Source organism: Pongo pygmaeus, chromosome 7 (genome assembly GCF_028885625.2).
Source record: "Pongo pygmaeus isolate AG05252 chromosome 7, NHGRI_mPonPyg2-v2.0_pri, whole genome shotgun sequence".
NCBI classification, from domain to species: Eukaryota; Metazoa; Chordata; class Mammalia; order Primates; family Hominidae; genus Pongo; species Pongo pygmaeus.
In genome coordinates, this window is record NC_072380.2 from 59,463,537 (window position 1) to 59,489,045 (window position 25,509).

General features: G+C 42.8%; 1 protein-coding gene across 4 annotated transcripts in view; it reads right to left on the reverse strand.

Moving 5' to 3' along the window:
* Positions 1–25,509, reverse strand: part of PRKDC (protein kinase, DNA-activated, catalytic subunit) — a 181,498-nt gene that overhangs the window by 47,366 nt on the left and 108,623 nt on the right. For 2 of the 4 annotated variants that reach the window (XM_054498116.2, XM_054498114.2), the window contains exons 55-65: positions 18,678–18,851; positions 17,812–17,910; positions 15,876–16,083; positions 15,010–15,199; positions 13,196–13,396; positions 10,802–10,914; positions 9,621–9,752; positions 7,185–7,364; positions 5,695–5,900; positions 2,847–2,985; positions 586–774 (exon numbers count right to left, since the gene is read on the reverse strand). In XM_054498116.2, coding sequence (XP_054354091.2) covers positions 586–774; positions 2,847–2,985; positions 5,695–5,900; positions 7,185–7,364; positions 9,621–9,752; positions 10,802–10,914; positions 13,196–13,396; positions 15,010–15,199; positions 15,876–16,083; positions 17,812–17,910; positions 18,678–18,851 — 1,831 coding nt within the window. Of the gene's footprint in view, positions 1–585; positions 775–2,846; positions 2,986–5,694; positions 5,901–7,184; positions 7,365–9,620; positions 9,753–10,801; positions 10,915–13,195; positions 13,397–15,009; positions 15,200–15,875; positions 16,084–17,811; positions 17,914–18,677; positions 18,852–25,509 lie in introns of all 4 variants that reach the window. The other 2 variants (XM_054498115.2, XM_054498113.2) reach the window with 1 other exon arrangement.

The window sequence follows — 25,509 nt, forward strand, 5'->3', positions numbered from 1 at the left end:
ATTCTTTGCTATACTTTCACAGGTCAAGATTTAGAGTCAAAGCGATGATGTTTGATGTCTGAAACAGTAACCTCCAATTTTTAAAACAAATTCATCTTAAATAGCTTGTTTTGTAACCACAAAATATATAGGAACACATTCTACAAAAAAATGGGAACCACTTTTAGCTGGAAGAGGATTTGGATGTTACGTACAAACTGAGGAATTTACAAGCACAGTCAGGATAGGTATGGTGTGGAGAAAAGAGGAGAGCCTCTTGTCCCAGGAGCTGGGAGGCCTGTGTTTAGCCAGTGATCCGGGGCGACTTCTTCTAATATAAGAGACAACAGGAAATATGCTCCTATGCAGTCATACTAGGAATGTTAATATTTATTTTAAAATGCATTGCATTCATTTTGAAAAGATGATTAGCTAAAAGTGATGAGATTTAACAATACTATGGGGTCTGTAGGTGGACTTAGGTCATGCAATTCCCTAGTGCTTTACAAGTACTACCTGTTTTTGAAACGTTTTAAACAACTTTGTTAACTAGAAAACGCCTATCTAAAATATTTATTTCAATCACTTAAAAATAATTTTACCCACCTGATAAAATGGTTCACTCCAGATTTTATTTAGGTCTGGGGGGTTCTCACTGTCTACACTGGCTGTAGAACAGTATTCAAGTGATTTCCACTCAGCAAGGTGGTTGTAACAGTCAAGGGATGCAAGTTCCCAAAAATCCTTCTCGGCTTCTGTGGGCTCACCATCTACCCAGTCTTGTTTATTGAGAGCCTGGTGGAGAAAAGTTAATAAAATTATTTTACAAAGTTGGAAAGAATATCAGTGAGAACATGTAAAAAGGAGGAATGTTAACAATCACACTAAAAACAATCCTTTTCAGATTTATGGAAAGGAGAGAGAAAAGAGAAGCTATTCAGAGTAACACTGAATGGAAGAAAAACCAAAAGGAATCCTACAGTACTAAATGAATAGAAAAACCCAGCTGGGCACGCTGGCTCACACCTGTGATCCTACCACTGTGGGAGGCTAAGGCACATGGATCACCTGAGCCCAGGAGTTTGAGACCAGCCTAGGCAACATGGCCTACAAAAAACACAAAAACTAGCTAGGTATGATGGCAAGCACCTGCAGTCCCAGCTACTTGGGAGGCTGAGGTGGGAAGATCACCTGGGCCCAGGAGGTTGAGGCTGCAGTAAGCTGAGATTGTGCCACTGCAATGCAGCCTGGGTGACCCTGTTTTAAGAAAGAAAAAAACAAAACAAAACACAAAAATCCTAACTAGGAGGAAGCCATTTCTCTGAGAAACTTACCAATGAAACCAATTACTAAGACTAACCAATTACTAAGACTGAAGACTTTTAATCACAAAAACTTGATTTACGTCTCTACTGGGGGTTATTTACCACATAACAAGTTCTTAGAATAAAATTAGAATACAGGACATTTGTAGAAAATTGCAGAGGATTTTAAAACCTGGGCTGCTTGGCCAGGAGCGGTGGCTCAAGCCTGTAATCCCAGCACTTTGGGAGGCCGAGGCAGGCAGATCACGAGGTCAGGAGATCGAGACCATCCTGGCTAACACGGTGAAACCCCATCTCTACTAAAAATACAAAAAATTAGTCAGGCGTGGTGGCGGGCACCTGTAGTCCCAGCTACTTGGGAGGCTGAGGCAGGAGAATGGCATGAACCTGGCAGGCGGAGCTTGCAGTGAGCCGAGATTGCGCCACTGCACTCCAGAGTAGGCGACAGAGTGAGACTCTCAAAAACAAACAAACAAACAAACAAACAAAACCTGGACTGCTCACTGAAGTGTCTCACAGGTCACAGACCCTGAATTTCAACACCTACACTTGAATAGCCACTGAGGAAATGTACAAAACTGAACTTATAGTCATCTTCCCAAATTCTTCTTTACCTCTGATGTAATTTGAATATGTGTCCCCACCTAAACCTCATGTTGAAATGTAATCCTCAATGTCAGAGGTGGGGCCTGGTGAGAGGTGTTCGGATCAATGGGGGCAGATCCCTCATGAATGAAGTGGGCCATTCCCTTGGTGATGAGTGATCCTAGCACTTTGGGAGGCCCAGGCATGATGGCTTGAGCTCAGGAGTTCCCAACCAGCCTGGGCAACATAGTGACACCTCATCTCTATAAAAAAATTTCAAAAATTAGCCAGGCATGTTGGCGCATGCCTGAAGTCCCAGCTACTCTGGTGGCTGAGGTGGGAGGACCACCGGAGCCTGAGAGCCATGATCGTGCCACTGCACTCCAGCCTGGGTGACAGAATGAGACCCTGTCTCTAAATAAATAAAAGTATATGGCACCCCCTCCCCAACTGTCTCTCTTTTGCTACTGCCTTTCACCATGTGAAGTGCCTACTCCTGCTTCGCCTTCTACCAATGAATAAAAGCTCCCCAAGGCCTCCCCTGAAGCCAAGCAGAAGCCAGCACCATACTTCCTGTGCAGCCCGTGGAAACATGAATCAATTAAACCTCTTTTCTTTATAAATTACCCAGTGTCAGGTATTTCTCTACAGAAATGCAAGAACAGCCTAATACAACTTCTTTATAATTTTTTTTTTAACTAACCGTTAGAAAACAACCTATTCAAATAGAAACTGTGTAAGAGCAGACAGAGAAATAATATACAGTTTCATAGTATGGCAGGCCCTAACTTAAGTGAACAACCTATAAAGAAACCAATTTTCTTCCTCATCAACATTGTAACGAAAACACATTGAACCAACAAGGATCCGCTGTACCTCGTTTTGCTTAAAGTCATAGTTCAGCAGAAAACAAAAGTGTTGAAGTAAATGTCATATTTAGCCAGAGATCAATATTACCTCATCATACTGCTTAGCAGCTTCAGAATAATCACTTCTGGCTTCTGCTAATAATGCACTCTGAGTGATTTGCTTTGTTCCTATCTCACTGGTAAAAATCCCACGGAGGACGTCGTATTCTCCAATTGATCTATAAAGCCTACAAAACAAATCAAAAAGGCCAAATCAATGAACACTCCAGTATTTTAAAAGTATTTATTCTAATGAAATGATAGTAAATCAAGTTGCCACACATTATATTAACAAAAGAAGAGACATAAAGTGTTAGTTTAATTTTGCTAAAAATATAAAATTTAAGAAACTATGAAGTTACCCTTAGGTTTTATAACTTTAATCATACATAAGGCAGAAATTAATCAGATGTGCATTTAAAGTGGAATCTGGGACGGGTGTGGTGACTCATGCCTGTAACCCCAGCACCTTGGGAGGCCAAGGCGGGTGGATCACTTGAGGTCAGGAGTTCAGATCAGCCTGGCCAACATGGTGAAACCCCGTCTCTACCAAAAATACAAAAAATCAGCTGGGCATGGTGGCACGTGCCTGTAGTCCCAGCTACTTGGGAGGCTGAGGCAGAGAACTGCTTGAACCCAGGAGGCGGAGGTTGCAGTGAACCGATCGCCCTACTGCACTCCAGCCTGGGCAACAGAGCAAGACTCCGCCTCAAAAAAAAAAAGGTGGAATCTGAAAATATCAAAGATTCACAGTGTATAAGATGTGTCATTACATAAGGTTCTCCAGTATTAATCCATTATAGTATCTGCAGGCGAACCATTTGGAATCCTTGTCTAGCCCCAAAAAACCCAGAAGCAAAGAAAAAAATAATCCTGACTACTGATGCCATGTTTAATCCATGTTCTATGGACCATCTCAATTTGTTGGCGCATTCATTCATCTCTTTACCTTAACAAAATTCTGGCTTGACCCTTTCAATCAAGCTTCCCAGTCCATGATATTCTCAGTGTTTATGAGGTTTGTTCCCTTCCTCCAGGAAATTTCTTTCCATCTTGCAGTCTCAACCCAAATGTTATTTCTTCCTAAACCAGCCAACCAAGGATTGGTCCCTCCTTAGTTCTCCTGCTGTTCAGTTCCCTTCTGGGTACTAAGTTTCTTGCATTTACATCAAAAGAGCCCTACAGGTTCTCTCCTAGAGCTTATGAATTCTGAATTCAATAAAATCTAGTAGATGCGGCTCTCTTATTGCCCTGATTACAGAATGTTAGGGGTAATAAATCAGCAGTAAAGGTGGGTGGATAGGTAGGTGATGGAGCAGCAGCTCATGGCACGAGTCAGGGAAGAGGGAGAGCTACATTCTGCATAGACTCAGGAAAGAGATCACCTACATACCCCTATACTGGTTCCCAAGTTCCTGGATTATGTTCACTATAGCATGGTTAGAACAATGGCCATGACATATCAAAAAAAAGGCTAAGGCCGGGTGTGGTGGCTCATGGCTGTAATCCCAGCACTTTGGGAGGCCGGGGTGGGTGGATCACGAGGTCAGGAAATCGGGACCATCCTGGCTAACACAGTGAAACCCCATCTCTACTAAAAATATAAAAATTAGCCAGGCGTGGTGGCAGGTGCCTGTAATCCCAGCTACTTGGGAGGCTGAGGCAGGAGAATCGCTTGAACCCGGGAGGTGGAGGTTGCAGTGAGCCAAGATCGCGCCACTGCACTCCAACTGTCGACAGAGCAAGACTCTGTCTCAAAAAAAAAAAAAAAAAAAAAAAAAAAAAAGCTCATTGTTCACAATGCTCTGCAAGGAATGCAAAAATATCACAAAAGTATGAGAATGTACTTAATACAGTTAGAAAAAAATGTTTAAAGTTTAGGCCCTTAAAAGTGTTTGCTTCACTTACTTAGCAAATACACATTATGTATGTTTACCACTCCTGGAAATAGTAAACATACAAGGTGTCACTTCCTGTTCACTTAGACATCTGAAGCAACAGGAGAAAACGGTTCCTAGGTAAAATCAGCATAGCTCAGAGGTCCTCTCTGAATGGCCCTGGCATTTTATCTTGTCTCTCTCAGTGCTCACCATCTCCTACTTCAATTATGATTTATTTATGTGTAAAGTACATACATTTCCTACTAGATTACTAGTTTTGTGAGTCTGTGATCAATGTCTAATCCAATTTCATGTCTCTTTGGTGCCTGGCACAGCACTTGTACACTCAGTGCTCAAACAGGACAGACATGAATTAACTACAAAACAGCATGAAGCACAAGGATCCCCTCCCTTACTTTTACTATCTTTTCTCTTAGAACCTAAAGCTCTAAAAATCTGCACTACAAAATGAAGTTCAAGTTAAATTTCAATCTTAACCTAACAACCTCCTCAGAATGAGGCTTTCATATGATGAGATCACAGATAAGGGAAGAATCAGACATAATGGAAAATGGTATAACTAGAAAATGTTTACCCCAAATAAACTAACTGATTTAAACTCTTTCTAAAATCTTGAGTCCTGCTGAAAATACTAAATCTTCCTCCATTCAGTGTAGTGAAGCAGGAAATAACATAAAATATTAGGAACTATGATTCACAGCTACACTTTACAGGAAACTAAACTTGGTGAATAATACTGAGTCCAAAAAATTATATACTGAAAGAAATCAGCATGTTTAAATAACATTCTCTTTCCTTGAGCAAGACATTGCTTGTTGTGGCAACTGTTCTTGCCTTTGAGAATGGTACTCAGCCTGAAAGACTTTTCTTTTAAATTTCACATTAGTGTTACTACCAACTTTATTAGCTCATTTTCTGCCAAATGAAGCCAAGTGTTTTCCGTATTGCTTTGGTCAAATCCAGTGTGCTCCCAAGAGCACTTGACCTCACACTTACTTAGCAAGCTCCACCCATCTGAGGACATCAGGAGGGAGGCGGGCCTTCCCACGGACTCGCTTGGCAGGCAGCTCTGCAGGCAGCAGGCGGAGCAGAGCCTCCTCTAGCAGGCGGATGCCCACGGGCTGCTGTAGACTGGCCAGGCAACCAGCGCTAACAGCCGCTGGGTCGAGGCTCAGCAGGGCTGCGTGCTGACAGCTGATGTCCTGTGAAACCACACATACAACCAGCTGTTTAGCTTGTGGTACTTGGACCACGTCTTCACAAGGAGTAACATACTTTACTAAACATAAAAGGTACCAATGTGAGCAGTGATATCACCAGAAGTTTCTCTGTGTAACGCTATTAACAAATTTTCCAACAATATTCAATTTGCTCAAAGGAGGAAATGACCTTTTAATTTTACGCTTCCAATCCAGGGATCAATTTAAAGCAAGAAAAGCACTATCAAAATATGAAGATATCACACACACACACACACACACACAGGTAAATTAGAAACCAATAAAAAACGGAGCTAATGTATAAAGAAATTTATACTGACAGTTTCTCGTTCCATCAAAAAGAATAAAACGAAAAAACTAAGTATTTCATTTCAGAAAAGTATTACCCAATTCGTCTGTAAACCGATACTACCGATAAACAATATTGAAGAATATAAATTAGTAATTATTTCAGAAAAGGTCACTAGATACAAAAATACTAAAATGAATCAAAAAGATGTTCTACTAGGGAATTTTATATAATCCATACTTTGAATGGCACAGAAAACATTTCTTACATGAAAAATAATCTTCCGACAAATATATTTAAGTAGTAACTGAATATTAAATTAGATTTTCTGCTCAGGCTGTGTTGCCTTGGAAAGGACTTCTCTGACCACTGCATCTAGGCAAACACACCCTACCCCATCAAGAGGCACCTGCTTACCTGCTTCATTACTATCTTACACTGCTTTAATACTTCCCTATTACTCAAGTACTATGACACTTACTACTACCCAATGTCCCGTTCTACATCTCCCTGTGGGTTGCCTATTACCCATCTATTAATGGGAATGTAAGGTCAGGAGGAAAGGAATTTTTGCCTCTTCATCGATGTGGCCCAACCACCTAGAACAAAGACAGGCGGGTACTCAGTCAACACCTTTTGACAGCAGTTAGGAAGCAGAAAGAATTTGGTGAAATACTACATAAGGAAAGACAACTAAATAAATGAAGGGTTTCATCAAAAACACTGAAGGGACTGGCTTACTACAAAATAAAACATAACATGTTTGATTTCTCGTTATTCTGTCACACATCGGTTTTTCTGGGGGGAAAAAATAAATTACATCTACCCATTTGGGAAGTGGTAACCCAAATAGTACATCTACTCTGTTAAACACCAGGTTATCAAGAGTTTCAACATGGGAAACATAGCGATGACGGAAAGGCCATGTGAAGCCACAGCAAACAATGTATCTTTGATGAAGTGTGTGCAGACTTTACCTGAATACAAGAGACAAAAGGTGGAAAGAAAGAGAAGGTGGTATTAAGAAAACGATTGAAGTCTTGGAGCAACTTTTGAGTGATGTTGTTTTTTTCAGACAGTGTCTTAAATTTATCCATCTCTTTCAAAATTCCAGAAAACAAGCTGCTAAAGAGCTGTTTTGCAATTATTGGGTCTCTCTGTAAAAAATTCAAAACAAAGACAAATTAGGATCTGAAGCAAAAATGCTATAAATCACCAATACTATCAGAGCTTGGAAAATACAAACTGTTGCAAACACATCTATTATACCTCTCAATTCTATTTGGAAAGATTTAGCAGGCATTGACAAGGGGAGCATTTGGAATTTAACCAAATATATCTGTTTGATGTATGTTATGGAAACATGGACTTCTGGCCCAGATAGATGAATTTAAAAGCTGGCTTAATCAATACATAATGACATAGCTTCTCTCCTGAGTTGAGTCTGGGTCTCCAATCTTTAAATGGGGGCTACCAGAACACATCACATTGGGCTGCGGGGAAGATTAGCCCAGATGATGTGCGGCCAGTGCTTAGTGCAGCACTTCATAAAATCTCAGAGAAAGATTAAATGTTTAGGTATTTTCCTCCTATCAGCACCATGGTAAAGCTTAAAATAACTGATGAGCTTAAATAAAATGCCAGTGTTAATTTTCAAGGTCCCACCACCTGACCACTTTAAACTATTGAAACTATCAGAGGCTTCTTCTGAGCATCAGCTCCCACAAACAGCACACTACCTAATCATTTACAGCCCTAACCCTTGCACACTTCATGGCCACAGGATACTCCCTTTATTTATTCAAGCTGTGACATCAGTACCAACAACAGTTCCTGGCATATAGTATCTATTTTTGCTAAATGGAGGCATGAAAGCATGATAAATAAAGTTTAAAAATTACTTTGTGTAATCTTCTAGGGATCGTCCCTGTTAATAAGTTTTTTATCATATTATAATTGACAGGTCAATTTTGTTAATATCTTTTTGTTAATTTTGCTACATGTTTGCCTCTGAAGGAGGTGAGACTTGTGCTGCTTTTTGGGATCATGTTCTTTTTTCATGTCTAAGACCTATTTTAATTATGTTTACAATATAATGATAATCCATTTTTGATGTTTTGCGAACAAATTACATTATTAAATGAATGTTCTTAAATCAAGTGTGATTTTTGCATATTGTTGAAAAGAACATTAAAAGCAATGGTTTACACTTAGTTACCATAGCCAAAAATTAAATACTTGAAAAGTTTACTGTGAAATTCTACTGATTTAAGATTATACTTAATATTTAAAAAAAAATCTAATTATTAAATGCAAAAAATTACTTTGATAAAAGCTATGTATGACTAAAACATACGAATTTGATTTATTCCTTACTGTTTATTTTAAGTAATATATTTATATTGTTATAAGAAGTTCTAGTGATTACTATATAAAATTTTAGAAAATATGGCTAAATCAAAAGCACAATCCCATTTACAACAGCCACAGAAAGAATAAAATACCTAGGAATACACTTAACCAAGAAGGTGAAAGATCTTTACAAGGAGAACTAAAAAACACTACCGAAAGAAATCACAAAAGAATGACACAAATAAAGGGAAACACATTCCATATTCACGGATTAGAAGCATCAATATCGTTAAAATGGCCATTCTGCTCAAGGCAATCTACAGAATCAATGCTAATTCTATCAAACTACCAACATCATTTATCACAGAACTAGAAAAAAACTATTCTAAAATTCATATGGAACCAAAAAAGAGCCGTTATAGCCAAAGCAATCCTAAGCAAAAAGAACAAAACTAGAAGCACTGCACTACCCAACTTCAAACAATACTATAAAGTTGCAGTAACCAAAAAAGCATGGTACTGGTACAAAAACAGACACACAGACCAATGGAACAGAATAGAGCACCCAGAAAATGTGGTTTAGGAAAAAAGAAAATAAGTATCGCCCATAACTATACCATAAAGAGATAAGTCACTGGCACGTGTCTTTTACTGGTGTGTACACTTTTACACCTGTTTGGTAACCTGCTGTTTTTATGTAACACGTGGTAGACAGGTTTCCATGTCTACAATCCACTGATTCCTGAGTGCTAGGTACAAATTCCTTCATTTATGCTCCCTTTGTTCAGACAAATGCAGTGGTAATTCTGATAAATAACGATAAATAACGTCTTCAGCACTGATGATCTCAGAGTCTCAGCATGTGTAAAGAAGTCATGGAACTAGGAAATGGCAGAGCAGGACTTGGAGCAAGGTCTTTATACCAAGTCCACTGTTGAGAACAAACCAACACCTCATCTATGTTGCAGGACAGCCTCAGCCATGTTTCCTCACATAGGCAAACCCCTAAACTGGAAACAGATTTTAACCTGTCAACAGAAAACGCAGCGGCAAAAACTGACCTGGGCCACGGCCTGTAACGGGGTGATGAGGCTGCTGTGCTTGATCTGAATGTCAGGAAGGTCTCCGTGCCGGTAGCTTCTGTACAGAACGACCTGGGCATCCTGCTTCATTTTTAACTCACTCTTGATTTCCTGTAAGCACCAGAACCAAAGAAGAAGATGAGCATTCTCATTGAAGGAAACTAGTCGTGCATGAGCTACGAGGCTGCCAGGATCCCCTGAACCATAAGGGTGAAGCAGTGGGAACTGATGCTGGCAGAGGCCCAGTCGCTGTACTTTACCGTCTAGGGCAGACACTGCATCCAAAATAAAATCACTACACAACAAGCAGTGGAAAGGCTTGAAACATTCCCTATAATCAGAATATTTATAAAATCGGAAAATTTGATTTAGATTTAAAAATCAGCTGGAGGGCTGCATCTCTGGAAAGTCTCACTGAGAACGAGGCCGGCAGCCGGTGCCCACTTCCGCCCCAAGGTCCTGCCCTCCGGCTGCCTCTGCTCCCAGGCAGCTGCAGAGCCCAAGGCTCCCCTCCGAGGGGGCAAAATAGCGCCCCGGGGGCGCAGCCCAGGAGGCCTCAGGCTCCACAAGCATGGCTGGGAGGCAGGGCTTGGGGAGGGGGCCGGCACAGCGCCCCACTTCGAGGGCTTCACACCCAGATGTGGATGGAGCTGCTCCCGTGGCGGCGGCGGCGGCGGCTGGCGCTGAACTGGAGCACCGCGAGGGATTTTTCTTAACGATCCGTCCTACCCTCTTCTTACAAATGCATCCTAATAACCCATTTCTAGGCGGAATGGATGCCGCGGCTACGGAGTCTCCACGCCACGGGAAGGCCCTCCTGGCCACCTATCCTCGGGGCCCCGTGGGTCCCAGCCCCCAGCTGCCCTCCCACCGCATTGGTCCCTGAAGCGAGGGCCAGTGAAGTCCTGCCAGGGCGCGGGCCTTGAGGTAGGCCACGCTTCCACCCGTGGAGAGAACTGGACGCACTCCTGGACCCCCACCAGGGCGCCACGGGGGCTGCATCCCTGTGGGGGAGCCCCAGGAGGCTGGCTCGGAGCAGCCCCGCCACCTGGTTTGCAGGTGACATTGGAGCCAGTGTCTGGCAGGAAGCTTGTTCACTTCGTCTGTATCCTGTGACAGAAACTGCATCGTTCTGATCAAATTCTTGACAAGATACAAACCTTCTCTCGTTTTTGCTCAGCAACGCCTTTTCTGGCATACATCAAACTGAGCTTCTCCTGGTCCCTCATAAACCGTCTGCGCAGTCGCAGTAGGTCCGTCCGGCCGGCCACACCTGGAGAGGGAAAGCAGGCCCAGTTACTCCCCGCCGTCCAGACACTTGGCTCTCCTGGTTCATTTTCACCTCGGGTTTCCTCAAAGACAAAACCTACAGGTGCCGCAGAGGCATCGACCGGGAGCAGGAGTGCAGGGGCCACAGCTGCAACTGGAACTGCTCAGCAGAGGATTCAGCAGGCATGAGCGCTGAACGGGCCAGGCCCCCTCCAGAAGGAGGCCCAGGGAGGGCACGCAGCCACCTTCTGAACCCCTGCCCAACTCGCCCGGGAGTGCTTTGCCTCTGGCTAACTGAACAAGAGAGGAGCTGCCTCGGAGGCTTCAACACCCGGTGCAGACCAGCCTCCCTCGGGACTGTGGCAACCTGACCAGGGACAGGTGACCGCAGCACTCCTAACCCGTATGATTCCAAACGCCTGTTTAGTACCCCACCAGGAGACACCAGCCTTAACCTCCAAATCACGACAGGTTCTAAGGAAGGCTTCAAATATGAACAACAGAAGCCAAAGTAAGCAACAAGGAAAGAGCAACTGTTAAAAGCAGATCATGCAGGAAAAAATTTCAAAACATGATCATTTATCAGAAAGACAAGAGTAGGAACTGAAGAAATGTTCAGAGCATGAAAAAAAGCTCATGGAAACTGAAACATGTTGTAACTTAAAAGCACAGGTTGAAAGATAAGGTTGAAGGGATTTCCCAGAAAAGAGGCAAAGGAAAAAATATGACACCTCAGAAAGACACTCACGCAGGTGTGATATCTAAGCACTAGGACTCCAAAAAGAGAAAACAGCAAACTGAGATGAAGAACTCAACAAAATCACCTGTGATGATGCTCCCGAACTGGAAGGTGAGAGTCAGCGGCCTGGAAGCTCCCACCATATGCCCAGAAAAACAGACTGAAACGGACCTACGCCCAAGGACACTTGTGCGTAGTGTCCTTGCAATGTCAGAACACTGGTTTAAAAGAGAAGATCCTGAGAGCATCCACAGAGAAAAGACCCATGTTCTCACAAAGGATCCCCAAGGAGGATGGCACCAGGCCTGGCGCCTGCAGCCCTGCAAAGCAGGGAGTCCGGGGGCCCTATGTATGGAGCTCCACAGCAGCACTCCCGCCAGACCACCAAGCCATCAGCTCCCAGAGAAAACTCCCTGCTGCTGACCCCATTCTCAGCACCCAGGCGGCTCCACCTGAACAACCACCACCAGAACTCCTTCAACTCACAGCACATGTCAAAAGGCGGACCACAATGACCTCTCCAGGTTCCATTTAGAGAACTGTGTGTGGGCCACAGGTTTGTAACTGAAAAGTATGAGAGTGGTAGAGTAAAGCAAGTTATGTTGCCTGTGTTTCAGTTCCTATGATTAGGTAAGAAGGCAGGGAGCTTTGCTTCTAAGTTCTTCTAAGTTTACTTCCACAGAGCTGAGCTTCCCTGCTGGCACTCCCCCAGGGTTCTGTCATGGGCCCTTTCCTCTCTGCACATGTCCTTCCTCTGGGCCCTTGTTCCCTCCCAGAGCTGCATTTCTCACAAAAAGCTGCTTCCAGCCTCTCAGCACCCGTCTAGCTCTGGTCATCTGTTAGCCAAGACCAGGTCCTGGTGCCTGTGGCCCCTGCCTCCAGTCCCCATCACTCCACTTCTGCCCCACACAAACCTCAGAGAAGGGCACTCAGTCCCTGTGCCTTCCTCTGCTCGGTGTGTTACAAGGCTGCTTCCTAAAGCTGAAGTTCGACATACACCCCCACACCCACAAGCCTGTCCTCACAGCACCCTTTGCCATTACTCTAGCATGCCCCAAAGCATCCCTTCACCTGGACTGCGGAATCGATCTGAGCCTGCCCACCCTGACACTTCTCCATCCCTGTCCTTTTCATCCTCTCCCTTCCCGCACCCCCAGCTCCAAGGCTCCTCTCAAACGCTCTTCCTCCACCCAGTCTTTTCGGACACTCTCCCCATTCTCCACCTGTATTAAGCCCTCTAGCCCTAGACCATGCTTGCTAATTCCACCCCATCTTACAATCACCCCTTTATAAATGCCTCACCCACTCCTAATGCTCCAGGTCACTCAACAATGGATCGAGTATAACTTACTGGAAGATTCTTCTGGAACTCCCAGAAAACAATGTCTTCAGCACGGTAAGTGCCTAGGAAACATTAACTGAATTTTAAGGGGCCTGATTACGAATGAGAAGGAAACATGGATACAGTCAGAAATGTCCCCAGACCTGAGCTCTGCAGTAATTTAGTGGGGAAGCTATTTTAAGCACACTCAGCAACCCAGCTTACCTTTCGCTTTGTTATCCACCTCGTCCCCTGGAAGGCCCAGCCTTTTTTTCCCAAAATCAGGCCCCACTGACTTCAAGGGTGCTCTCTGTAACCTTTCACTTCTCTTGTGGGCAAACAGCAAGGAGTCAGATGAGGGACTGGTGTGGTCGACCAGCGGGTCAGTGCTGCTCCCGGTCAGCCAATCAAATGAGCTTCTTCCATCTGTGACATGCAATCAGAGAGGTCAGGCACTTAGCACCACCCAGCTCTGTGCACGGGGCAGGACCACCTGCCAGGACACACCTGGTGGCACCCTAGGCCTCCGTGCTCACCTCCAACCCTGGGCAGAGGCTCTGTCAGGTCCCAGGGTATGCCCCAAGGAAAACTGGGTACACGGGCCTCAGTGCCCCTGGACCACAGTGTCCCCATTTGTAAAATAAGAAACACGCCACTTGCTCCCACCACAGGAATAACACTTTGTTGTCTACTGAAAGCTGCTAAGAGCCCCTGACTTCTAATATTAGTGTCACAGAATTTCAATTGTGATTATTCAAATTAGTCCCACTTCCAGAATCAACAAAATGTGCAAAAAAATTACATAAAGGAAAAACGTTAAAGAGTTTATATAAAAGGATTAAGATATGTTACTCTACAATTTGTACTTTGCTCATCAAAGGAAGCAGTTAAACTATCTGAGAAAGAACAGTTTAATAACTATAAATCTAGTAAATGAATTTACTAGATTCATTACTGCTTTGGTGATAAGATGTCTTAAATTTGCTGCACTATGTTTTTCTGTACCAAACCAAAACCAAAACATACATATACTGAAACTTTCCCTGATTTTTCCCGTCAGAAATAATCCATTTCTTTTTTAGAAAAACTGTAGCAAAACAGGCTGGGCGCAGTGGCTTACGAGGTCAGGATATCGAGACCATCTGGCCAATGTGGTGAAATCCCATCTCTCCTAAAATACAAAAATTTAGCCAGGCGAGGTGGTGCGCGCCTGTAGTTCCAGCTACTCAGGAGGCTGAGGCAGAGGAATCGCTTGAACCCAGGAGGCAGAGGTTGCAGTGAGCCGAGATCGTGCCACTGCACTCCAGCTCTAGCCTGGTGACAGAGCAAGACTCCGTCTCAAAAAAAAAAAAGAAAATATACATAAAATTTACCATTTCAATCATTTTTAGGTGGACAGTTCAATGGCGTTAAGGACATTTACACTGCTGTACAACCATCAACATCTTCCATGTTCAGAGTTGCTTTTGTTTTTTTTTTTTTGAGACAGGGCCTTGCTCTTTTGCCCAAGGTAGGGTGCAGTGGCGTGATCACAGATCACTGCAGCCTTGAACTTCTGGGCTCGAGCCATTCCCCGCCTCAGCTTCCCCAGTAGCTGGGACTAACTACAGGCGTGCGCCACCATGCCCAGCTAATTTGTAAAATTGTTTTGTAGAGATGGAGTCTTTCCATGTTGCCCAGGCTGGTGTGGAACTCCTGGGCTCAACTGATCCTCCTGCCCCAGCTGGAGTAACAGGAATGAGTCACTGCACCCTGCCTCCACAGCACTTTTCCTCTTGCAAAACTGAAATTCTGTACCCATTAAACTATAAATCCCCATTCCTCCTCCCCAGACCCTGGCACCTGGCACTCTACTTTCTGTTTCCATGAATTTGACTGTCATAGGAACCCCCTCTTTTGACTGACATCTTCCTTGGGTTCTTAATGCTTTTTGCTATTATCCCTTACTTCTCTCACAAAAGCCCAACACTGTTGTGACAGAAGCTGCCCACAGAGGTCAGGGTGCTGTATACATGGCTGGCGGGCGGGGTCACTGTTACCTGCAGTCTGTGTCAGTGTGAAGTCATGCTGTTGCTGGGTGGCCCTTATCTGCCCTGCCATTGGCCAGCGAGCTGAGAGGGACCCTTCCTGGGTACGGGTCTGGAGAGTGCCCTGGGAGGCCTGGGTCTCCACAAACATCGGAGTGAGAACAGTACTTCGGAAACGCCAATCGGAATCAATGGTATATTCCTGTACATAAGAAAGTTTCAAATGAAATAATGCTCCTTTTTTAGGAACATTGATATATTTCTATTTAAAATCTAATGGTACCATCAGCATATTTGTACCATAACTTCATATGCAGCTGAAGAAGAACCTTCTCTAATTTAAAAGTTTTAACTAAGTGATTTGCCAACTAGAAAAACTAGTTAACTATCGAGGGAGAAAACCCAGCTTTCTTAATGTTTGCATAAAACGGCTTGATATCATGCTCAGCACCACAACCCAAATGCAATGAGTCAAGCGACCCAGCTTGTCCACATACACACGTGCCACTGGGACAGATCCTGAGCTTGTGAGCGGGACAGGAGGGGCCCTACCCCAGGAGCTCTCTGTAACCTGCCCATCATTCCCACTGTTAAGGCTGCTGCGAGAGAGCACAAGCTCAGCATCCACTGTGGGTTGGGAGGAATGAGGGGAGGGAAAGCAATGGCGATCCTGACAAGGGAAATCTAGTGGAGGACAAGAGAGTGAGGCCAGTGGACCTCCAGGTGGCTGAAGCAGAGGCACGAGCCTTTCCTTTCCTTTTCAGAAAGGAATGTGTGAGTATTCCGAGAAGGCAAAGAGCCAGTCAAAGCTATTAAAAATGTTCATCAACAGGAAAAGCTTATAATATTCACTACTATGAGAGAGAAGACCACATTACCTGAAATTCGCATTCTGACAGAGGATGCTCGAACATGGGATTTGGATAATCTGGGCTCATGCTGGTCATTTCAAGCAGAAAATTTGTTGCTAAACTTAAAAAGTGCACTTCTATCTTAGGAGAATATAAGGAATTTAGTGCCAGCAACCGGTCCAAGGTATTTGAAGGTAACCTAGTTTCATGGCTCCAGAAATTTCGAATAATTAATCTGAAAAGCAAAGAGAAAAAAAGTATATTGCTTAGACAATGGCGAATGGGAAAGAATGTGCTGTACAGGGTGTCCTGTGGAGAAGGCACAGCTCTTCACCCACATGAAGCTTAACAGAGAGGGAAACCACATTCAACTATATCAAAAATATAGTCTGAGTTATGAAACATATCCACTGAAGGAAGAGAATATTACAAAAAATGTAGCATATTTTTTATGCCACAGAGGGGAGGGGAGAAACTGGGTGATTTTATTCTCTTATCTCTATTCTCTGGGCAGTTTTCAATGATGAGTACATAATATTAACTATCCGAAACAAACAAAAAAAAATTTAAGAAATTACACAAAATCCTTCACTGCCTTGCCAAAACAATCCATTATAAAAATTACTGCCATAAAATACTCAAAACATATATTAATTAAATACCAAATTAGGGGTCAGGCGCGGTGGCTCAGGCATGTAATCCCAGCACTTTGGGAGGCCGAGGTGGGTGGATCACCTGACTTCAGGAGGTCAAGACCAGCCTGGCCAACATGGTGAAACCCCGTCTCTACTAAAAATACAAAAATTAGCTGGGCGTGGTGGCATGCACCTGTAGTCCCAGCTACTCGGGAGGCTGAGGCAGGAGAATCGCTTGAACCTAGGAGGCGGAGGTTGCAATGAGCCGAAATCGTGCTACTGCACTCCAGCCTGGGTGACAGAGTGAGACTCCATCTCAAAAAAATAAAATAAAATAAATGTATGTATGTAGTTAGTGCACATACACACATACCAAATTAGGTCTTATAATTTATGAATTCATATGAAATCCAAATACAATTTTAAGCAGCTCAATGAATTTAAAATTACAGCAGAATGGAAAAATAAGTAATATATAGAAACATATAAAAAGTATATGGCTTCTTATATTAAGGCTGGGCGCAGTGCTAACACTTAAAATCCCAGCACTTTGGTAAACCAAGTCAGGAGGATTGAGGCCAGGCATTGAAGCCTAGCTTGGGTAACATAGCAAGACCCTATCTTTACAAAAAATAAAAAATCAGCCAAGCCTGTTGGCGTTATGCCTGTAGTCCCAGCTACTCAGGAGGCTGAGGGAGGAGGATCACCTGAACCCAGGAGTCAGAGGCTACAGTGAGCTACAGTTACACTACTGCACTCCAGCCTGGGTGCCAGAGCAAGACCTCATCTCTAAAAAACATAATAATAATAAAAAGTTTACCCCTCTTCTTATGTAGTATTTGGTAAGAAACACATATAACTGACTTACTCAGGACAGGCATTTTAGAAGGTAACAATCATTCACACTTTCATATATAACTAAAATTACAGTTTCCTCTCATTTCTAAGGTTTCAAACACTTTATTTTCAACATTAATACTTACAGCATGATCTCAACTATGTGTGTTAAATGGGAAACAGAAGAATTGTCATTACAGACTTTCTTTTCATTTTGAAACACTTTAACTCACTGCCCTAGCATAGAGCATTTGGTCCATACGACTTTTTCAAGAGTGTTATTTTTAAGTTGTCAGGATTGTAAAGCCTTACTCTTCATAATGTGCTTTAAAATACTCTTTTACTAAATATTGTTAAATGCAGAAAGCAGAGAAAATGCTAATACTGCAAATACATTTCTAAAACTCCTGAAAAATACTCTATGCTACCTTTGAAAGCAATACCCTTAACATTTAATTGTCCCAGCCCAGTTATTCAGGGGGAGCACGTACTGAAGTCCAGGGTTCTCGTCAATCAATCCTTGAATCAGCACATCTTTTGCCAACTTAAATATTTCCTGGGAGTCATTATCTGTCTCACTTTCTGGATCTCTGCTTGAGAAAACAGCAAAATGTCACAACATTAATGCTCTCTTCTAGCCCTTTTGTTAAACTACAGTAACACCATCTAGAATTCAATTTTAAAAGGCTGGTTTTCCCATTAGACTTTAGATCTCCAAATCACAGCTTGCTCCACTCATGGGTGTGTGCACAAGCCTTGAGAACCCATCCTCGCTCCCAGCAGGAGCAGAGTGGAACAGGAGGATGGGCCCACAGGAGGCCCAGCGGTCCTGTGACTCTCAGCTGTGGTGGTGTGGTAGTGCCCAGTGGTCCTGGCAGAGTTCATCTCCTTAGTCTTTGCAAGATCTTAAAAGGACAACTATGAAAATAGGTTTTATAAGCACAACACCACACTTTTTCACTCTGATTATTTCACATACATATGTGAAATGAGTTTTTAAAAGGATACAATTAGATATACCAAAATACATGTTTTAATTATTAATCATATGGTAAAAAAATGTGTTATTATGTTCCAGATTGCTAAGGGGACCCAAATGATTCCTAAAATGTTAATGTTGCCCAGGCAACAAGGCGAAACCCCGTCTCCACCAAAAATAAACAAAATTAGCCAGGTATGATGGTGCACACCCATAGACCCAGCTACGCAGGAGGCTGAGATGGAAGGATCAACTGAGCCCAGGAGGTTGAGACTGCAGTGACCTGTGTTTGTGCCACTGTACTCCAGCCTCGTCGACAGAGCAAGACCTTATCTCAAAAAAAAAAAAACAAAATAAAATAGTCAATGTATAGCTTACCTGTAATTATCATGAATCCACATGAGAATATTATACATTTGTTCCCTACATGTTGTAGAAGGATGGGAAGCGAATTCCACAACGGGGTTCAGAAGTTCTCGGAGTTCTACTGGTTTTAACTTTGGCATCATCTTATAAATTATGTCCAAACATACTTTTTGTCTTTCATCATCTCTATGGGAGAGATTTTAAACACACACAAATTTAGCTATTTTTATTACTGTACTTTCAAAGTATGACAGGCAACTTTTTCTTGTTTCAAAATTAGTTATAATAGATAACACTACACTTATATAAAACTTCTATTCTTAAAATAATCATGGACTAGATTATTAAATATAAGACAAATTACTTCATGAGCTATCCTACACTGGATCCTGAAATAGAAAAAGGATACTAGAAGGAAATTGGTGAAATGGAAGTAAAGTCTAGTTTGGTAAATAGTAATGTTCTAATGTTAATTTCTTACTTTTGACAAATGTACCAAGATTATGTAAGAGGGGAAAGCTGGGTAAAGGGTGTATATGGAAATTATGTGTACTATCTTTCAACTTTTCTATAAATACGAAATTACTTCAATATAAAAAGTTTATTTTTAGAAAAACCTAATAATGGCACAGTATTTTTTAAAAGGACTTCACGTGCTACCTGGCATGGTGTATAGTGAAGTGCAATCTGAGCTCTAAATGAGGCAAATATCTATTTCCTTGTTTTGACTCCTTATAGCACCCAGCTGAATGCTTCACACAGTAGATACTCAGTGAATGTAAGGATATTAGGACAGTGACATACATTCTTTGTTACTGACACAATGCATGTTTATTGCTGTGTAAAAATATTTACATAGGAGGGGGACAAGATGGCTGAATAGACATAGCCAGGAGGGCCTCTCCCACTAAAACAGAGCAAAATAAGTAAACCAACATGCTTCGAAGAGATCTTTGGAAAGAAAGCACTGAGCATCAATAGAGAGGCAACACAGACACTGAGGCTGAAGAGGGAGGAAGCTGGGAAGCCTGCACAGAGTCTCCGGGTGCCAGGACCTGCTCCTGGCCCTAATCAGGTCCTAAGGAAGGAGTGAGTAGAGTGACTATGGGGAAACCCATGCTTGCCGTGGAGCTCTGGGATACTAGCCACAAGAGATCTCACAACCCCCAAAGACATTTGAATTGGTAGGGAACTGTCAGAGAGAAGGCACAGGCAGAGTACCAGCCTATGTGGAGCCCAGCAGGTCTCACTCAGTGTGGAGCAGCTCCAGCAAAATGCAACCCCAGGCACCCATGCCCCCAGGTTCTCACCTTGCTCTGAGTCACTCTAGCCCCTGCTGAATGCTGGGCTGGGAAGAGGAGGGCTGTCCTTCCTATGGGTCTGGGGAGAGCCTGATCTACACGCCTATCTGTCAACTTCCCAGGCACTCCCAACCCCAGCTGCTCCCACAAGGGCATACACACAGCATAACCTCCACTACCCAGCCTGAGTGCTTTGCCAGTGGCCTTGGAGCACTTCGGCCACCCCAGCACAGTGCTTGATTCCAAGGGGACAGAGGACAAAGCCGTGGGCCTGGTCTCAGCCCCACAGGGTCTAAGCACATCGTTCAGGAATACAGAGCTGAGCTCTGTGGCCAGAACTTAAGCTCTGCTTAGAATACTGAGTAGAGTGAGACGTGGGTTTGTGTTCCAGCATGAGTGCTGGGTAAGTCCCCTTCCACAAGGCTGGTCTGGGAAGGGTGAGGCCTGTTTGCCAGCTTTGCATCTGCCTGAGGGACCCTGTGGCCTGAAACACCTAACAGCCCAGTGATCTGGGCGCAGAAAGCATGGCATAAAACTGGCTGGTCAAGCTAGCTACAGGGGAAGACACCAACAGACTTGGTTGAGGGAACGTGAGCTGGGCAGTCCCCACAACTGTCTGCTGGGCAAAAAAACCCAGGCTGTCGGCACCTCACCAGCTGCACAACCACGACAACATCACCCTGCCCTGAGATCCCCCATCCTTGACCTACTATACCAACAGACCACCCACAGACATACCCCACAACCCTCTCTGACTTTGCCAAGCACAGAGGACCAGTGGGCCTCCAGAATGCTGCAGGTCTCCTGGTGACCTAACCTTCAGCTCAGGCCACTGCTAAGGGATGGGGAGCGCAGCCCACCAGGGCCCCCCTTGGGGTTCAGGAAATGTGAGTATGGTGCCAGTGATTGGAAAGGGCTCCTCTAAGGCCTGGGAATGAACTTGGTGAGGGGGGTCATCTCCCTTCCCCTACCCCCAGCACAGAGCACCATGCTGAACGCACTGCAATCTAAGAGTTTATCTGCTAGCCCTTACCCTTAAGCACCATATACTGGATCATAGTCTGAATTACATCACTAAAAAAAATTCTTCTAGTATCCAACACCTGTGAAACCCAATGCAGGAACCTAGCACAAAGAGAGATCCTATACAAAGCCTCAGCCCGCTGAAAACACCCAGAAAGGAAGCCAATCGACTATACTCAGCATACACCACAGTCAAACCCTCAAGGAAAATGATGAATAAGAAAACAAAAGGCCCCATCCAAGCAGAAGCAACGCCAAAAAGATAAAGGAACACCAGCCCTCTCAGATGAGAAAGAATTTGTGCAAACACTCTGGCAATTCAAAGTATCTCCTCACCTCCAAACAACTGTCCTAGCCTCTCAGCAATGGTTTTTAGACAGACTGAAATGGCTGAAATGACAGAAATAGAATTCAGAATCCGGATGGCAAGAAAGCTCAAGATCCAGGAGAAGGCTGAAATTCAATCCAAGAAACCCAGTAAAATGATTCAACAGTCAAAAGGCAACATAGCCATTTTAAGAATGAACAAGCCAGGCGTGGTGGATCACACCTGTAATCCCCACCACTTTGGGAAGCTGAGGCAGGTAGATTGCTTCAGTTGGGGAGTTTGAGATCAGCCTGGGCAACATGATGAAACCCCATCTCTGCAAAAATATAAATCATTAGCTGGGCATGGTCGCGCATGCCTATGGTCCCAGCTCCTCAGGAGACTGAGATGGGAGGATTGCCTGAGCTTGAGAGGTTGAGGCTGCAGCAGTAAGTCATGGCCACAACCACTGCACTTCGGCCTGGGTTACACAGCAAGACCCTGTCGAAAACAAAACAAAACAAAACAAAACAAAGGAAAAGAAAAGAAAAGGAACCAAACTGAACTTCTGGATTTGAAAGATTCACTACATGAATTTCATAATACAGTTGGAAACATTAACAAAAGAATAGACCAAGCTAAGGAAAGAATCTCAGAGCTTGAAGACCAGTCCTTCAAATCAACCCAGTCAGAAAAAAATAAAGAAAAAAGAATTTTTAAACAAAATCTCTAAGAAATAACGGATTATGTAAAAAGAACCAAACCTATGACTTATTGGAATTCCTGAAAAAGACAACTTGGAAAATATATTTGAGGATACAGTCCATGAATATGTTCCCCATCTCACTAGAGATAGGTGGGCATGCAAATTCAAGAAATTCAGAGAATCCCTGTGACACACTATACAAGACCATCCCCAAGACACATAGTCATCAGATTTTCCAAGTTCAACGTGAAAGAAAAAATTTTAAAGGCAGCTAGAAATAAGGGTCAGCTCACGTACTGAGAGAACCCCATCAGGCTACCAGCGGGCCTCTCAGCAGCAACCTTAAAAACCAGAAGAGACTGGGGCCTATTTTCAGCATCCTTGAAGAAAACAAATTCCAACCAAGAATTTAATATCCTGCCAAACTAAGTTTCATAAGGAAAGAAAAAATAAAGTCCTTTTCAGACAAGGAAACATTAAGGGAATTTGTTACCATTAGACCTGCCTTGTAAGAGGTCCTTAAGGGAGTGCTAAACATGAAACAGAAGAATACCTGCTACCACAAAAACATACTTAAGTACATAGCCCACAGATACTATAAAGCAACTACACAGTTAAGTCTACAAAACAACCAGGTAACAACATGACAACAGGATCAAAACCTCACATATCAATATAAACCTTGAATGTAAATGGTCTAAAGGCCCCTCTTAAAAGCCACGCAGTGGCAAGTTGGATTTAAGAAAAATAAAACTCAACTATTTTCTCTCTTCAAGAGACCCATCTCACATGTAACAACACCCACAGGCTCAAAGTAAAAGGATGGAGAAATATCTATCACAAAAACAGAAAATGAAAAAGTGCAGCGGTCACTATTCTTTTATCAGATAAAATAACTTTAAACCAACAATAGTTAAAAAGGACAAAAAAGGGCATTACATAATGACAAAGGGTTCAATTCAATAAGAAGACTTAACTATACTACATATATAAGTACCTAACTTTGGAGCACCCAGATTCATAAAGTAAGTTCTTTTAGACCTATGAAGAGACTTACACAGGCACTCAATAATAGTGGGAAACTAACACTCTACTGACAGTGTTAGATAGATCAGGAAGGCAGAAAACTAACAAATTCTGGACTTAAACTCGACACTTGAACAATCGGACCCAATACATCTACAGCATACTCCACCTAATATACCAGAATATACATTCTTCTCATCTGCACATAGAACATACTCTAAGATCAACCACATGCTCAGCCATAAAGCAAGCCTCAATAAATTAAAAAAAAAAATTCAAAATCATACCAAGCACACACTCAGACCACAGTATAATAAAAATATAAATCAATACCAAGACCTCTCAAAAACATACAATTACATAAAAATTAAACAACCTACTCCTAAATGACTGCTGAGAAAACAACAAAATTAAGGCAGGAATCAAAAAATTTTTTTCAATTAAGGAAAACAGGGACACTAAATGCCTACATCAAAACATTAGAAAGACCTCAAATCAATAATCAAACATCACATATAAACTAGAAAAATAAGAACAAACCAAGTCCGGGTGCAGTGGCTGACGCCTGTAATCCCACTTTGGGAGGTTGAGGCAGGAGGATCATTTGAGGTCAGGAGTTTGAGACCAGCCTGACCAACATAGTGAAACCCTGTCTCTACTAAAAATACAAAAAAATTAGCCAGGCGTAGTGGTGTGCACCTATAGTCCCAGCTACTCAGGAAAGAGGCTGAGGCAAAAGAATAGCTTGAACCCGGGAGGTGGAGGTTGCAGTGAGCCGAGATCGCACCACTGCACTCCAGCCTGGGCAACACAGTGAGACTCCACCTTAAAACCAACCAAAACAAAACAAACCAACCCTAAAGACAGCAGAAGAAAAGAAATAACCAAAATCCAGAGTGGAATTGAATGAAATTATGATCCAAAAATCTACACAAAGATTCAACAAAAGCAAAAGTTGATTATTTGAAAGAATAAACGAGATAGACCGCAAGCTAGATCAATAGAGGGAGACAGAGACAGACAGAAGATCTAAATAAGCACAATAAGAAATGACAAAGATAACATACCTGATCCCACAGCAATACAAAAGATCCTCAGAGACTACTGTGAACACCTCTACATAAGCAAATTAGGAAATCTAGAGGAAATAGATACATTCCTGGAAACATACAACCTCCCAAGATTGAACCAGAAATTAAAAAAACAAACGAACAAACAAAAAAACCTGAACAGACCAATCAGGAGCTCCTAAATTAAATCAATAATGAAAAAAACTTACCAAGCCAAAAAAAAAAAAAAGCAGAAAACAAAAACCCCAGGGCAGATGGATTCACAGCTGAATTCTACCAGACATACAAAGAATTGGTATGAATCCTACTGAAACTATTTCACAAAACCAAGGAGGAAGGACTCCTCCCTGACTCATTCTATGAAGCCAGCATCATCCTGATACCAAAATCTGGCAGGACACAATGAAAAAAGAAAACTTCAGGCCAAATCCCTGATGAACACAGATGCAAAAATCCTCAACAAAATACTAGCAAATTGAATCCAACAACACAACACAACTGATTGCGTGACAATCAAGTGTGCTTTATTCCTAGAATGCGAGGTTGGTTCAACATACACAAATCAATAATGTGATTCACCACATAAACAGAATTAAAAACAAAAGCCATATGATCATTTCAATAAATAGAGAAAAAGCTTTCAATAAAATCCAACATTCTGGGCCAGGCGCAGTGGCTCATGCCTATAATCCTAGCACTTTGGGAGGCCGAGGCGGATGGATCATTTGAGGTCAGGAGTTCGAGACCAGCCTGGTCAACATGATAAAACCCTGTCTCTACTAAAAATACAAAAATTAGCCAGGCATGCTGGCCTGTGCCTGTAATCCCACTTACTCAGGAGGCAAGAGAATCGCTTAAACCTGGGAGGCAGAGGTTGCAGTAAGCTGAGGTCACGCCACTGCACTCCAGCCTGGATAACAGAGGGAGACTCTGCCTCAAAAAAAAAAAAAAGAAAAGAAAAAAATCCAACATCCTTGCATGATTAAAAACCCTCAACAAACCAAGCATCAAAGGAATATTCCTCAAAATAATAACTATCATCTATGACAAACCCACAGCCTACATGATACTGAATGATGGCAAAAACTGGAAGCATTCCCCTTGAAAACTGGAAAAGACAAGGATGCCCACTCTCATCACTCCTATTCAACACAGTACTCGAAGTCCTACACAGAACAATCAAGCAAGAGAAAGAAATAAAACGTATTCAAATAGGAAAAGAAGAAATCAAACTATTCCTCTTCTCTGATGGTATGATTCTATACCTAGAAAACCCTGAAGACTCTGACAAAAGGTTCCTAGAACTGATAAATGACTTGAGTAAAGTTTTAGGATACAAAATCAATGTACAAAAATCAGTAACATTTCTATGCACCAATAACATTACAGCTGAGAGCCAAATCAAGAATGT